General features: G+C 38.6%; 1 protein-coding gene across 1 annotated transcript in view; it reads left to right on the forward strand.

Annotated features, from left to right (window-relative positions):
* LOC121424250 overlaps positions 1–15,887 on the forward strand; it is a 95,197-nt gene that overhangs the window by 33,709 nt on the left and 45,601 nt on the right. Inside the window, 14 exon segments of the mRNA XM_041619869.1 lie at positions 402–718; positions 1,291–1,405; positions 2,178–2,579; positions 4,661–4,860; positions 5,561–5,780; positions 6,156–6,563; positions 7,113–7,238; positions 8,560–8,850; positions 9,512–9,928; positions 11,801–12,003; positions 12,903–13,140; positions 14,086–14,493; positions 14,759–15,004; positions 15,299–15,481. Of these exon segments, the coding sequence (XP_041475803.1) occupies positions 402–718; positions 1,291–1,405; positions 2,178–2,579; positions 4,661–4,860; positions 5,561–5,780; positions 6,156–6,563; positions 7,113–7,238; positions 8,560–8,850; positions 9,512–9,928; positions 11,801–12,003; positions 12,903–13,140; positions 14,086–14,493; positions 14,759–15,004; positions 15,299–15,481 (3,774 nt within the window).

A 15,887-nucleotide genomic window follows, 5' to 3' on the forward strand; every position in this document is an offset into this window, starting at 1 on the left:
AAGCCTATTGATTTTGAGGCAAAAGGACAAAGGTCAAGTCACCACCTTCCACTGGGTGGGATCACTTTTAGTTCCTATAATTGGATGCATTATAGATGCTTAAAAACAGATAGGTGTAGATTTCTGTCTCAGCCAGACATGTTTTCTTTCACAAAGAAATTTATCTACATCGGGCTGCAGTCAACCCAGGTGAGGTGAATGGGTACTCAGCAAGATTTATTCATTTACTCTTGTGCCTATGGCCTCTCAGCTGTAGTTGGGGTAATATTATGATGTCATGTATCACAGTATACCCAGTAGAGTATTAGTAGCTGTGTTATACTGTTACCCATCATCAAATTATGATTTGTCCAAACTTCAGCACTTAATTACCACAATTGCTTTTTTTTGTTAATGAACAGGAATAATCGTGACAGATACTGTGAACAACATCACCTCCATCCCCAATGGCGGTGTCCTTGTGGAAGGTTTCTCAAACCAGGCAGTTAATCTTGAGGTCACGCTAACCACTGATGCCAGTGGTGCTGAGGGGTCCGGTACAGGGCTGTGGCAGCTAGATGTCTTCACCAACGCATTTGAGAATGGCACCGGGGAGGTCAAGCAGTTTGATACATCATTTACAACTGGAAGCTGGATAGATACCACAGTCCCCGCAGGCGCCACCACCTCGCTGACGGTGCCTCTAATGGTGGATTTATCAGGCCAGCTATGCATGGATGTGAGTAAAATCTCAGGATGGAAAGATTTAAATATGCCCAAATCGGATTGAGGTGAAAAGTATTTACCTTCGAATTACTGAATGAATGGGTCCAGAGTATTACAATGTACTAGTCTTATTTCTTCCGGAAGAGATTTACGGCAGTGGGGATTTTTGCATTGGTAGTCTTGAACTTCCATTGAGGGATATAAAGTTCAATTAAACCAGCTTTATTCAGTGTTTTCACAAACCACAGCACCAAACTTGACATGGAGGCTTGGGCGGGAACCCACTTTACTTGTTTTTAGAGTCATCAATGTTATTATTAGTATCATGCATATGTTAGCCTTGACTATGCTCTTAAAGCTCAGAACCATTTATCCCGTTTCCAGGATCTCAGAATGGGGCTGATAATAAGACCCCCTTCTTTAACCCCATACAAGATTTGAACAAGCATCAGCTTATTTTTTTCCTTAGTAAATGCTAATAATAAACATTATCGTTGGACCTGATGTTCTGCAAGATTGCGATTGAAATTTTTTTTCTCAAAAAATTTCCTAGCTTATTTTAACCTTATTTTGTGCTTCTCTTAGGTAAACTACCTTTGTGTTAGGATCCGTGAAGGAGTTAACCCATCCCCAATGGTGACCCTTCAGTACTCAACCGGCCCAGAGAACTTTATCGGTTGTGCCCCTGTCACATGTGAGAGTAAGTACAAAGTTTTCAATATCAGATTTAATAATATTCCACATTTACATGTCGCTTAACACATCGGAACGACGTCTCTAAGCGCTTTACAGATATATCATTATTTGAGGCCCCATCACACCGACTCATCCTGGTTACAAAACATTCAGTGCATGTTCAATGAGAAGATTCCCATTGGAATAATCAAACAGTTCAGTTCTGGTGTTTCTTTGTGTATCCAATGTCAAACCAGGCCATTTTATTGACTCAGCCCATATACATCTTGCAAGGGTACCATTTTATGAGGTTCATTTCAATGAATTTGATATGTTATTAAAGGGCTCATATGGGATAGAGGATTCCGGAAAAGTCAGGGAATTTTAAAAAGTGTAATTTGTGCAGGTTATCGATTAAATTCTTTTTTTTTTTTTAATTACAGCTGTTTTTCAAACATCCATTTATCAAAAAGTCGTTTTGAAATGAGGCCTGTGAAGAATGTGGGATTCCTGTCAAAATCAGGGAATTAAGATTTTTTTGCAAGCTAAATGACAATAAGTAAGTAGCGTCTTCTGGAAGTCGTAGAATAAAATTTATTCAAGATTGTTACTGGTGACCAATCATCCTCCAGTTACCAAAGATTAGCAAAGATGTGCTTAGGTTGCCACAACGCGATTAAGAACTGGTTTTGGAAGTCTCAACGATTCAGAACTTTATACTCTGGAAAGCAAGTGAATTTGGGGGAATGCTTTTATGATGTTTTTTACATTATTATTTATGTTATGTGTAATCACAGCTGCCGGAATCGAGCGCAACGGCTTTTCCTTCACCCCCATGAGGGTTGTTGAGCACCAAGTGGATCCTCAACCCTTTGATATCTCCGTGTCTTACATCTCTGAACCCGGTCGTGACAACATCACCGGAGCTGACCTCTGGAGTCTGACCGTCTTCTTCAGTGACTCCGAAAATGGGACCAACCCTGCAGTGGAAACCCAAGTGGATCTTGGCTCTCTCACCGATGCTCCTTTCTATTCTGGCCAAACCTTGAACTTCACCAATCTCAATGTGAATGTATCGTTGGAGGACTTCACCTGTTACAACCCCACGTACCTCTGTAGCCAGTTGGGAAAAGGAAACCCATTGAATGATTTTTATACACTTGAAATTAGATCAGATTGCCAGCCTATTCAGTGTGCTGGTAAGTTGATCCTTGTTTTTCTCTTCATTTTTTCTTATGCCTTGTGAAAGGAAGCACTTATCTTTTCTAATATGTGAATGCAATGTTACCATGCATTGTCAACTGATAATTGTTGTGATAATTGACTGACCTTAAGATTTATAGTCACGTGCTAAATAGAACATTTCTAAAAGAATATGTCTTTGTGTCCATTGTGACATTGTGGACTTCTGATCAATTTAGATTGCAAGAATAAATCAGATGCCAATGTTGTCTACTTTGTGAACATGCTATCCCAAAAAGGATAATATTCTTCTGGTTGGTGTGCAAGCCCTATTTTATCTGCTGGGTTCTCAGCCCATCATGGAAAATTATTTTACATTTTTCCAGTCAGAGAAAAATCAGGGAATTGGATAAGAAATACCTCAAATCAGTTAAAAATCAGGGAATTTTGATCAGCCCAACAGTGGAAAGCACAGTAGTCAGTCAGACTCTGTTATATTTTGTTGCATATCAAATGAACATCCATTGAATGACTGGTTATATGGGGGTACTAGTTAGTTTTTACATTATTGTTTTTATACTCAAAATACAGTTAATTTACTGCAACAACTTAGAAAACATGCAAAACTGGGAATGGGTTTAAATAATTATGATGAGTTTTTAAACTTCATCAGTGGAAAATAAAGGGATTCATGTTTTCTTGAAAAGCTGGGAACCCTGTATCTAACCATTACTAGGCCCGGTTTGAAAGTCCATTTTTGATGCACGTGTACACGGCGTGTCTTTCGGTCGTGTACACGTGTACACGTTGTAAACACTGAGTGAGAGTGAGTTACAGTATGTTCCTACATGTAGCCTAAGTCACGGTTTTAAAGCTTACCTTCGAAGTTAGAAGTATCAATCCACAAAAATTGGTGCAATTAAAAGTTTACTCAGCTTAGCAGCGCATTAAATTAATAAAGAATGCAAAAGTAAATCAGTGCAGGGCCCTAGTTAGCGCCGACGTTCGTTGGATGCGCATTTTGCATACTGTACCGTACATGCATGCACAGATCGCTGCAGAATTAAGTGTAACTGAAGTTATCGATTGATTTTCATTATTTTATTGCCAATTATTTGAGTGCGTGTGTTTGAGGCTTGTAGCATATCTTTATGAGCGTATAACACGTAACTGGAGCAATGATCGCTGTCGCAATTGGTGATTCTCAAATTGGCTCTAAAAGTGATTGAAGAACGCTTTCGAGAGTCTCGTTACGTGTTACACGCTCATACACATGTGCTACAAGCCTACAAACACACGCTCCTCAAATTGGCATTAAAATAATGAAAATCAATCGATAACTTCAGTTACACTCAATTCTGCAGCGATCTGTGCATGTATGTACGGTACAGTATGCAAATTGCGCATCCAACGAACGTCGGCGCTAACTAGGGCCCTGCACTGACCGGAACCTTCCCCTTGTGTGGTACAAAAACTTGAGTCTCCAGAATAAATGTGGATTAAATCGGCGATTTTGGAAGTAAAGTCACTCTAGATTAATTGAAATATATTGACATATTAGTGATTAAAACATGTGCAGTGTCTTAGAATTAATGTGAGGCTGTGAGCTTGTTCACTGACTTTACAGTCCCACGCAAGCTTTATGCAGATGCTACCGTGTACACGGTGATGGAATTTAGTACACGTGCACTGACTTGACCGTGCGTGTACACGTGTACCCGAAACGGGCCTAATCATTACCATGGTAAAAGTGCTTCTCCAAAACCAAAATCAAGGAAGGTTATCAAATCTGAGAACTTGGTGGATATGTTGAAGTACTCCCCTTAAGAATGGTCTTTGCCATTCTTCACCATGGCTTGTAGCATGAATATCGCTCGGTGTCTTTCTTCCTAGTCTTCCATTGTATTTTGGTCTATGCAGATACTGAAGGAATAAAAGGTAATAAGACACTTAGGAAGACTTATAAATCTACAGCTATAAGTACTCTAGAACTCTAATGTGCCCTTGTGGTCCGCCCACAGATTCAAACTTGACTGCACTATAGACAGGAACAATAGCTACCTCTACATTTCACCTCATCACTGTTTATTCAATACAGGTATTGCACTGAACTCTACGGAGGTATCAATCAATTCAGGCCAGCTGCTGTTTGAGTTTCAAAGCTCTCAGAGTTCAAGTCTAGATGTTACGCTGAATAGCCTCGAAGAAGGGGCTAGCATAGAAGGCACCGACCTTTGGAACTTCACTGTCTTTTTGAGCAACAGTGATACCATGTTCACCAACAGGAAAGCAGTGCTGGTAGGTTGCAGTGTTCATTTGATGAATTATAATTGATTCATATAGGTACATTGAATAGTGCATTGCTGCATCAAATTATGAATACTGGGATTTATATTGAACCCTATCCATGCCAGGAGGGGGGCCTTGGAGTGAAATTTTTTTATCGTACCGCATTCTGACTTTTTACTTTCAAGTCTTGCACAAATTTTTAGACCAGTTTTGCATCACCCGAGTACGTGGTTCCAAAATTACGCAACATTTTGTAAGTGCATGTCAGACCAAAAATTGCTCAAAACGTGATTTCGTATACAAAGTCAATGCAAATTGTGTTTTCAACCAAAAATCATAAATGTATAATCTCAAGGGGGGGTGCCATTTACATCATTATGTAATTGCATGTCAGACCAAAAATTGCTCAAAACGTGATTTCGTATACAAATTCAATGCAAATGGTGTTTTCAACCAAAAATCATAAATGTTTGATCTCAAGGGAGGGGCTTGGGAGAAACCCCCCCTTGCCATATGAACTCCCAAAATACCCCGGCATAGATAGGGTTAGGTGAATCAGAAAAACAAATTTCATTGACTGTGGGGCGTTTATTATAAACCCGTTTATAAAGACCATTTGCCTATGTAGAGCACATTTCACATCTCCAATGAGTGGTTTTCATACCCAGGTTTCATTATGTCATGGTTCTTTCTATATGTGCTCTGACAGACCACAGCCACTTACACATCAAGTGGCAGTCCTCTGGAAGCTGGAACACCCCTGTCTGTCACCGGTTTGACATCTCAGCTGGATCTTGAAGGGGTCGGCTGTGTTGATTTCCAGTACATTTGTGTTGAGGTTGACGTGGGAACCATGGCTGTGCCATCTTTCAATTTGGACCTTCAGAGGCCTGATGCTAACATTGGATGTGCTCCAGTGGATTGCCGAGGTGAGAGTTTTCCTCCATTTTCAATCCCCTAATTACCAGGGAACTACATGTATGGACGGCCAGCAACATCAACATCTAAAATACATGTTGGTTCAAAATATTTTACTAGAAATTATGTATTTTTATACATTCAATGTTTTCTTGAAAATTTGGTATGCTCTTTGTTTTTAAAGGACATTGAGCAGATTTACTACAGAAAAAAATACGACATTGATGGATATCCATATACTAGAAATTTATTGGATCAATCGTAACTCTTTGTCAGACAGGGCCCAGATTTCAAAATCCCATTCATGCTTCATATCCAGACAAAATGCCGGGAAATTTCTTGAATTTTTAAAATTATTTTCAACCTTTATATCTTTCATTTGAAAGGTGTGGTAATAAGCAGTGCTAATTTGGATGTCTCTGATGGCAATCTCCTGATTGAGCGAGTCGATCAGCACAATGTCACCTTCAGTGTGTCTCTTCAGTTCAGCGATGATAGCACCGATGTCTATGGTACAGACCTATGGCAGGCAACCATCTTTACCAACAGTGGGGAGGGTTGCAGTGATACCCCGTGTGCTTCGGCCATGCCTGTCGCGCTCAATGGCAATGTGACCAGAGGTCAGATGGTGACTACGGAGAGTGCCACCGTGTCCTTGGACGTGTCTCAGTGCAAGTGTACCGAGATGCAGTATCTGTGTCTGCTCGTCACCATGAACCCTGACGCCGGTGTCAACTTCACCCTTGAAATTCCAGCACAGGGCTTCAGAGATCAGCAAAAGGTCAATTGTACCGGTGAGGCATTGAAACTTTGGAGATCAGGGATTCTGTATCAAGAAGTTTAGCAGTTTGATTGCACAAGAGAATTCATGAGTGATTGCATTGACTACTATGTATATTTGATCGTGAAAATCAGTTATCTACAATCAGTAATGGAGCATTGTATTTTTGGGAACCAAATCTGAATCCTTACATCTGTAATCAAGTTCTGCTGTATAGCATTACCATTGTTTAAGAGGGAAATTGAAGACTGAATCATTTCAACCCTCTGGGTTTCTATCCCGTTAAAACAAAAGAAATACCATGGTAGCTATTCTTCCCTAGACAAAATTATATAAGCATGCATGATACTGAACATAAAATGCCTTTTTACATGTTGTAGATGAACAAGAATAAAATTTGGAATGTTTTGTTCTGATCAGGGTGACGAGAGCACGTTGACCTGTTCAAGCATGTCATTCAAGACATACACTTTCCCTAAGCAAATGGCATGATCCATATCATCCTCATCAATCTGACTATAATTGCTTACAAAGCCAGTGTTAATATCTTTATATGATACAGGTGCAGTGATTGATGAAGTGAACCTGTTAGTGACCAATTTTGAACCTGTCATTCTGATTGAAGGCGAAACACTGAATGTAACTGCTAATGTTAACTTGACTGTGGCTGATGTGTCAGCTTCGATAGGTAAGCCGGATGATCACTCTTTATCATCTTCATCTTTAGTGTCTTTTTCCTCATTGCTGTAGAGGACAATTTCAGAGTTTTTTTTTTCATTTTTGCAAGTCTTCCAAAACATTGAATATAAATAGTTTCTAGTTATTTTCTGCTCAGACTTCTCCTAAATCTGTATCAAGGAAAAAAAGTGAAATGGTGTAAGTCTGATGATGAGTGAACAGAATTCAGCCCGTTCTAACCATTTTTACCAATCCTTCCGACCTTCTGATTACATCGATTGAAATCAAGTGCATCATACTCTGTTGAGTGCACAGTGAAGAAGCCTTAAGGTAAATGATCATCATTTGCCTACAGACAAATCTATATGGAAAGAGGGCTAAAATTGCCAACTTTAGAACTCATTAACCAATCAGGAGAGGGTTCAACATACCATGGTACTACTATATGTCACTAAGTAACAAGTCATAATCACAGAGCCATGTAGGCAGGTTTCACAATAGCACACTACCTATGTCTCATGTATGACCAAGTATATATCATTTTGCCAATGTTATGTTTATATCTCATATATATGTCTCATGATCATTGGAAGTGTTGTGATATAATGGTTTGGAGTCACGTCGTGTAATCAGGGGGTAGTCAATCCCACTGTGGCGCTACATCAGTAGCGTACCGTGACCCGGAGGAAACAAAGCATTGGGGGGGGGCACTGCATTGTCTGTGAACAGTGCTATGCCCCCCCCCATGCTCTGTCTCCTCCGGGTCACGGTCTGCCACTGCGCTACATGTAGCATTGGCTGACAAGGTGACTGTCAATGTACACTTTGCTTCTCTCTACCAACGTGTTCAATGGGTACCCAGTAGGATCTGAAAGTCAACTGATATGCCTTGCATTTGAGCTCTGAAGCTCTCGTTAAAATGCTCTCCAGGGAATGGAGAAAGTGCATATCACTCATACCAACAAGCCATAATCTAATGACTGGTTTATGATGTATGTGTATATCTGTAAAGTGCTTATATGGTAATTGATAATAGTTATAAATAATTGTACATTTATATTTTTATAAATATACTCAACTGCATGTTACAATAATGTTATTGCCCCGGCTTTAACCATGCTGCCTGCAAGCACTCAAGGAATTTATTCCTACCGTGTACCCATTTGCCTCACTCCGGTTGAGTGCAGTGAAGAAAAACATGCCACAGCTGGGAATCAAACCCATGTCCCTCAGGGAGAAAGAGTTACAACCTCTAGACCATGATGCATCCTGAAAATATAACAATCATTGCAATTATTATTATTATTATTATTATTATCACGATATCTCAGATTCATCTGTAACTAACATCTGGCAGATTGAGCTCTATCCGGCATCTGATCCAATGAGCTATCGGGTACCTGCCACCTTGACAACAGAGCAAAGAGACCAGGGATTTAACGCAAGTGATGTTCTCAAATTTGATGGTCTCTTTTTTGAATTCGGAACGCGCAACTTTGTCTGCCCTGAGGGAGATTTTGAGGATCTCTGTATTCAGGTCAGCCCTTCACCAAGTATTACCCCTGCTGTATCAATTGACATTTACCAGGATGGCATTGTCTGTATCACAGTTCCATGCAGAGGTAAACCATATTCTTTTATATCCTTGAGAGAGAAGTAGGGGAAGGGGACTAATGTCTTGGTGAAAAAATAAAATCTTCAGAATTCGAAAAATCTATATATCAAATGGCAGAGCCAGTTATCAAAATGGAGTCTAAGTAATATTTCAAGCATTACTGGTACATGTACTTCTAAACCATTTATGAAATACTACTTTCAGTTTTCTTTGAATTATCATCTTGTCTTGTCAACTTTCCCATACAAGTACATTGCTCATACTTACTGGTAAAAATCTCAGAAATATAATAATAAAAGTGATTCCCCATTCTTATTACGCTGTTTGGAATAGACACCATAGTAAAAAACCTTTTTTATTTTTTTCTTCAAAAAGCAATAAAACAAAATTTGGGTTTGTCAAGATTTAACAGCATGTGATAAGTGTGTTTGTCTGTTTGTATGGAGTGTTGACCAGATTCCACAGAAGCAAGCCAGTGTCGATTATGGTAGACTACCTTAGTAGGGAAATGCTTTGATTTCTGCACTAGTATCAGAAAAAAGCCCTAACAAAACCATTATTTTGAAAATTTAATTGAATTATACACAATCATTACGATTGCCATCTAGCTTTTCGTGAGTGAAGTTATTGTCATGATAGAAATGTGATTATTTTATTTGCCATTTTAGGGGTTGCTTTTGACAATTTGGTCGTGGATGAAAGAACCGACTCCAGCTTTGTTGAGTTTGAATCTATGCACCGAATCATCTTCAACATCAGCGCAAATACCACAGAATTGAGTATCAACATCCCAAACGGCGTCAACCTCTGGCAAGTCCGCGTGTATGGAAGCTTGTACATGAACGGGACGGGAGAACGTTACAGTGAGACAAACATTCCCATTGCGGATGCTAACGCCATGGTAACGGCTGGTACCCCTGTGGAGTATACTGATCTGGTGTGGGATATGGACCTGACAAATTTCACATGTCCAAGTTCAAACCAGTTTTTCATGTGTGTACAGTTGATGCCAGGGAATGCACCTGCTCCACCTTTATCGATATCTCCTAGCCCGCTTTTAACTTGCGTTGAAATTGAATGCACTGGTAAGTCTATACTCAAATACAGTACATAATACCAGTATATTTGAATAGTTCTTAATCGTGAGGATCTGTTTTAGAGCATAGTAGTTTCATTATCATCCCAGCATTCTTGTCCTGTGGAAATTGGTGTAGGTTACAGTAGCTTGGCACAGTTTTTAGTTAAATCAAACTTTGGTCCACTTGAGTGACAAGACGGGATATTCTTTGGATGAATGACAGTGTATCATATTTTTATATGATGACTGACGAAGCAAGAATAAAGCGTTACTTTTACTTTTTTAATAATCAGATAAAGATAATGAAACAAAAATTAAGAATGAAGTTCATAATTGAATTTTAAACATCTTCCAGCAATATCACTCATATTTCTTTCAGTGGTATGAACTCTCCAGTTCTACTTCCTTTTCCAAGCATGTGGTACATTTTACCGTAATGTGGAAAAATAAACTTGATTTTTTTTTGTGACAATAGTTTTTCTTCTTTCCCTTTTTTCCTCTTCTGGAAATTAAAATGTTCCTTTTTCCTTCATTTAATCTCTTCATAACAAAGAAATATAATTTTGTGGCATATCCTCATTTCTGAATTTTTCAAGTAGGTTCCTTCATATTTCGTTTTTTTTTGTCCATATAATTACATCAGTTTTTGTCTCACCTGCATAGCAGAGTGAGACTACAGGCTCCGCTTTTCCGACGGCGCCTGCGGGGTCAACATCAAATCTTAACCTGAGGTTAAGTTTTTGAAATGACATCATAACTTAGAAAGTATATAGACCTAGTTCATGAAACTTGGCCATAAGGTTAATCAAGTATTACTGAACATCCTATTAGAGTTTCATGTCACATGACCAAGGTCAAAGGTCATTTAGGGTCAATGAACTTAGACCATGCTGGGGGAATCAACATCAAAATCTTAACCTGAGGTTAAGTTTTTGAAATGTCATCATAACTTAGAAAATATATGGACCTAGTTCATTAAACTTAAACATAAGGTTAATCAAGTATCACCAAACATCCTGCATGAGTTTCATGTCACATGACCAAGGTCAAAGGTCATTTAGGGTCAATAAACTTTGGCCGATTTGAGGGTATCTGTTGAATTACAATCAAAACTTTAAAAGTTTTTGGATCTGATTCATGAAACTTGGACATAATAGTAATCAAGTATCACTGAACATCCTGTGCAAGTTTCAGGTCACATGATCAAGGTCATTTAGGGTCAATGAACTTGGGCCGAATTGGGGGTATTTGTTGAATTACCATCATAACTTTAAAAGTATGTTGGTCTAGTTCATAAAACTTGGACATAAGAGTAATCAAGTATCACTGAACATCCTGTGCGCATTTTAGCATTTTTTTGTCACATGACCAAGATCAAAGGTCAATGAACTTTGGCCATAATGGGGGTATCTGTTGAATTACCATCATAACTTCGCGAGTTTATTGATCTGACTTTTAAAACTTGGACATAAGAGTAATCAAGTATCACTGAATATCCTGTGCAAGTTTCAGGTCACATGATCAAGGTCAAAGGTCATGTGAGGTCAATGAACTTTGGCCACATTGAGGGTATTTGTTGAATTACCATCCTATCTCTGTAAAGTGTATTGGTCTAGTTCATAAAAGGTGGAAATAAGAGTAACCAAGTATCACTGAACATCTTGTGCGAGTTATAATAGTTTTCAAAGTCAGCACTACTGCTATGTTGAATCGCGTGATGCAGGTGAGACGGCCAGAGGCATTCCACTTGTTGAGGTTATCTCTCTATATATATTTCACTTAAATTGTGTATGTATGAAAGTATGAAGTATGAATTGAACTTTGATCAAACTCAATTCAAATCTGTTTTAGTACATTATCACCTGTATTGCTTTTGAAGGTGTCTTTATCAGCACCCTTGATCTGACAGTAAACAGTGGCGACCCTGTCTCAGAACGTCGGTCCAACGATATAAACCTCAGTGTCACAGCGACCTCCTCTGCTGCCGGGAGCAGTATCAATGGAGATGATCTCTGGAAGTTAACAATCTTGATTTGTGTGAATGACAACTGTGCTGCATCAGCTCGTAGAAGAAGAGCTACCGTAAGTTTAAAGGCTCATTCAGATGCGTTGCGGCAAAAATCATCCATATTTTTTAATGCAAAGTTTATGAGATAATAGACATCAAAAAACTTGAGGCGGGGTCAAGGAAAACTTTTTGTTGCAAGGTGATGGAAACTGCAGACCATTGAAGTTTGCACAAATTGAAGCAAGTCAGTGACATAAAATCTGCCTAAAGCAGGTCATTCTTATGTGATTTGTTTTCTATGAACAGTGATTTGAAATGTTGATGTAAACACTATGTAAATCTCATTAGTATTATTATGTTATTATTCATTGCAATGAAATCATCCATCAGGACATAAGGTATGATGTCACAATGATGTCATATTTTCATGAAATTTTTTACAAAACTTGATCAATTAAGAAGACTTGAGGCCTTATGATGGTATGTCAATTTTTCTCATGTGTGCACATTATGAGAACCATTGTAGGCTTCCTCTTATGTCATTTGAGAACAGTGTTACCTTCATACCACTGTCAAGATCTTTATGACTTTTGTCATGATATCGTGGACAGTGTTAAGCATATATACAAAGAGTAACAAGAATCAACTATTGCTGATGAAAATAAATGTTTTATCCATCAAAAAATATGGCCTAAGGCACCTCTCTAGAGATATGAAAATTGGTGGGTTTTGATCCCAACAAGACACTTATTCACGTTAAAAAAATGTACGATATAAATGATAATGGTAAAGAAAACATAAGCATTTTCAGAATTTATCTGTTCACCTGTGGGAAATGCTTGTTTTCTCAAACTTGTTGTAAATAGTGCTCATACTGTGTGCTTGTTGGAGAGAGGTGATAGTACTGTATTCTTATCCAAAATATTGTTTTGGTCCACCAAACTGACCACAAAGTTCATCATGTTGTTTTCAGAATCCAAATGCTCTTGTGGAAATCCTTGCCAACCTGACAGCAGCATCGGTCAATGAGGATTTAGCAGCTGGTGGCAGCATCACCTTCAGTGACATTGCAGTAACTTTTGACCTGGTTGATAATTGTCCAGACACAGAGATTGTTTATGTCTGTGTCCAACTGGACAAAGGCGATACTGCCTCTCCAGATTACACTTTACAAGGTGACCTTCTAACATGCCAGCCTTTGCAGTGCAGAGGTAAGTCTGGCATATCACCTTAGTTTGTCTACAACTTCCAAATAAGTCACATATCTTTCATTAATGGGCCACGAGGTTTTCTAAAACTATTTGAAACTTACAGAGTCTAACAAAATATATTCATATACTATATGTCAGATGTAGGATTCAACTGTACTCATAAAAATCCCTCTAAAATTCATGTGAAATCAACAGATTTAGATCAATGCAATGTAATCATGTATAGAAATGAAAGTGTATAAAAAAAAACTTTGGACATGCATACTGTAGTCAATGTTTGTTTCAAACAACCACTACATCATTTGTTTGAATTGTATTTGGTATGTCATATTTTTATTCAAGAAACTAATCTTTTGGGGTCCTTAAGTCCTAAAGGTTGAGAAAGAATCTAACTGAACTAAGTTGGGGCTCTATAACACAAAGTTGTGACTATTCACCAACTTTCGCAAATTTCAAGAGACCCTTTACTGTTGTAAAATAATTTTCAGAAAGGTGCTTAGTATGATTGCTATCATAACTGCTGCATTTACATTATCACAAAATTTAATGAAATTCCTTATTTTTACTCTTTTCTAAATACTATTTTACTCTGCCACATATCCAATTATAGTCTTTGATCCTGCATTCATGTTAAAAAAAAAGATTGTCAACTATCTTGAAGTCCATGTCAAGTAATGGCAGTATAATTTGATATGAAATTGATTAAATTTGGTGTCAAGCTTGCAAGATAATCTTCATAAATTTTCTCTGCATTTTTTTTCTGAAATGTTCGCAATATGAAGGTTCTAACAGTCAATTTGAGTTACACTGGAGTATTGAGACAACGCATGTTTCGTGTGTGTGATACACCCTTTCAATCTTTACTTCTAATTTGCTATAAATGAGAATGTATGATAAATTGTTCTATATTTATCAAGTATATTTCTCCATTATTTGTTAATTCAGGTGTCCACATCCAAAGCAGCATCACAGCCAACGAGATCGGTAGTCTTCAGGAAGGCAACCCAAGCAACGATGTTGAGCTTGACTTCTCCTTCACCACTGACACCGTCACTTCTAATGTCTCTGGCACCAATCTCTGGGACATTGAGATCTTTGGAAGCGACGGCGTGAACGGCGAAACACCGGGCACTCTGGTGGTCTTTGGGGATATCGGAAGCACAACCAACGCACCCCTGTTTGCTGGTCAGACCATTGAGTTCTTCAGGGTCACTGCCACCTTAGACCTCTCACCTTACCTCACATGCAAAGATACGCAATATGTGTGCGGCCGTCTCGCTCGCAGGGCTACTGCATCGGAAGAATTCTCTGTAACTGGAGAGAAAACAGCTTGCTTTGAATATCCATGTACAGGTACATGTATTGTCAGCAAATTTTCCACACAGTGATCAGATTATTTGATCCACATTATCATCCAAGACTTTGATAAAGATGGATGACTATAAAGGCTAAAGTGAAATGAAATCAATATATTGATCACTTGACTAGATTGCTTCTGAAACCTCTCCCTGGAGGTGGTCATTTATTTATTTTCTTTTGTTTATTCCATGTAAAAAATAAATTCAGAAAATTTCACCAATTATTTGAAGTATTTGCTCTCTTGCTTTCTCTGTGATAGGTGTTCTTGTCAGTGCTACGAGTGTGGAAATCACCAACGACGCATCACCAACAGAAGGCCAGGCTATTAACATAGAGCTCAATGTCTCACTGGCAATAGACCCAGCCTCTTCCAACCTGTCCAATGTGAGCGATGCTTGGCGTATCCAAGTCTTTGGTGATCCACTGATGAATGGCCTAGGGGGTGGTGGGCCAGGTTGGTTCACTGCAAACACCACGACTGTCGGGGATGTGGGAGCTATGCCTGGTAGGTGTAACTAAAGAAAGGTCAAATGATATCAAAGTGGTAAAGAAGTGGTGTAGTGGTTCTGACTCTCCCCTTATAATGAGATTCATTTGCGTTTGAATCCATATCTTGGATGGCAATTAAAATGAATTTATGTCAATTCTCACTTTGGATAAATACAAGACGAGGTAACATGTTTTGTTTTGATTGGGGAAAAAGACATAAGTTTCTTTTGGAGAAGTGATGACTATTTATCTGAATTTGACCATACAATGTGTGCAGCTTACTATTGTCAATTAATTTATTTTCTTTCAGGCACATCCAGTGAATTGAACCCAGTGTCCGTGTCCTTTGATCTTACAAATGGCTACTGTGAAAATGTAAATTACCTCTGTGTTGCGGTGCAAACAGGTGAAAATGCAATACCGTCTTTCAAACTCGGCGGTGTGCCTTCAGACCCTGAAGGCCTTTATGCCTGCACTGCCGTGGACTGCATTGGTAAGAAACAAATGGTTGCATTTTCGTTGAAAGGAGTACATTGTTCCAAACTTTTATCAGCAGTTGACTTGTACAGTATACATCATTGGTCGGAGGACCAACAAATCAATTTTTGAAACTGCAATACATCGGTGTGCATTCTAGTAATGCCACATAGTACAAGAATAGGGAGCTAAGCCGTACATGTGGAGACTTGGCTTTCTTGTTGTGATACAAATGATCATGAGGAGTAGTCGGTGATTTTCACTGAATGTTGCTATAAACCACTGAAATCCTTGCATCCGATTTGCTCAGAGCAAAGTGGTCAATGAAAGTCAAAGACGAGATGCTTCATAAAACACTCTCTAGCTCCATGCTTAATATATTTTCTTATAAAGTGCATAAGCGTAAACATAGAATATCTTGC

The sequence above is a fragment of the Lytechinus variegatus genome, chromosome 1 (assembly GCF_018143015.1).
Source record: "Lytechinus variegatus isolate NC3 chromosome 1, Lvar_3.0, whole genome shotgun sequence".
In the NCBI taxonomy this organism is placed as follows: domain Eukaryota; kingdom Metazoa; phylum Echinodermata; class Echinoidea; order Temnopleuroida; family Toxopneustidae; genus Lytechinus; species Lytechinus variegatus.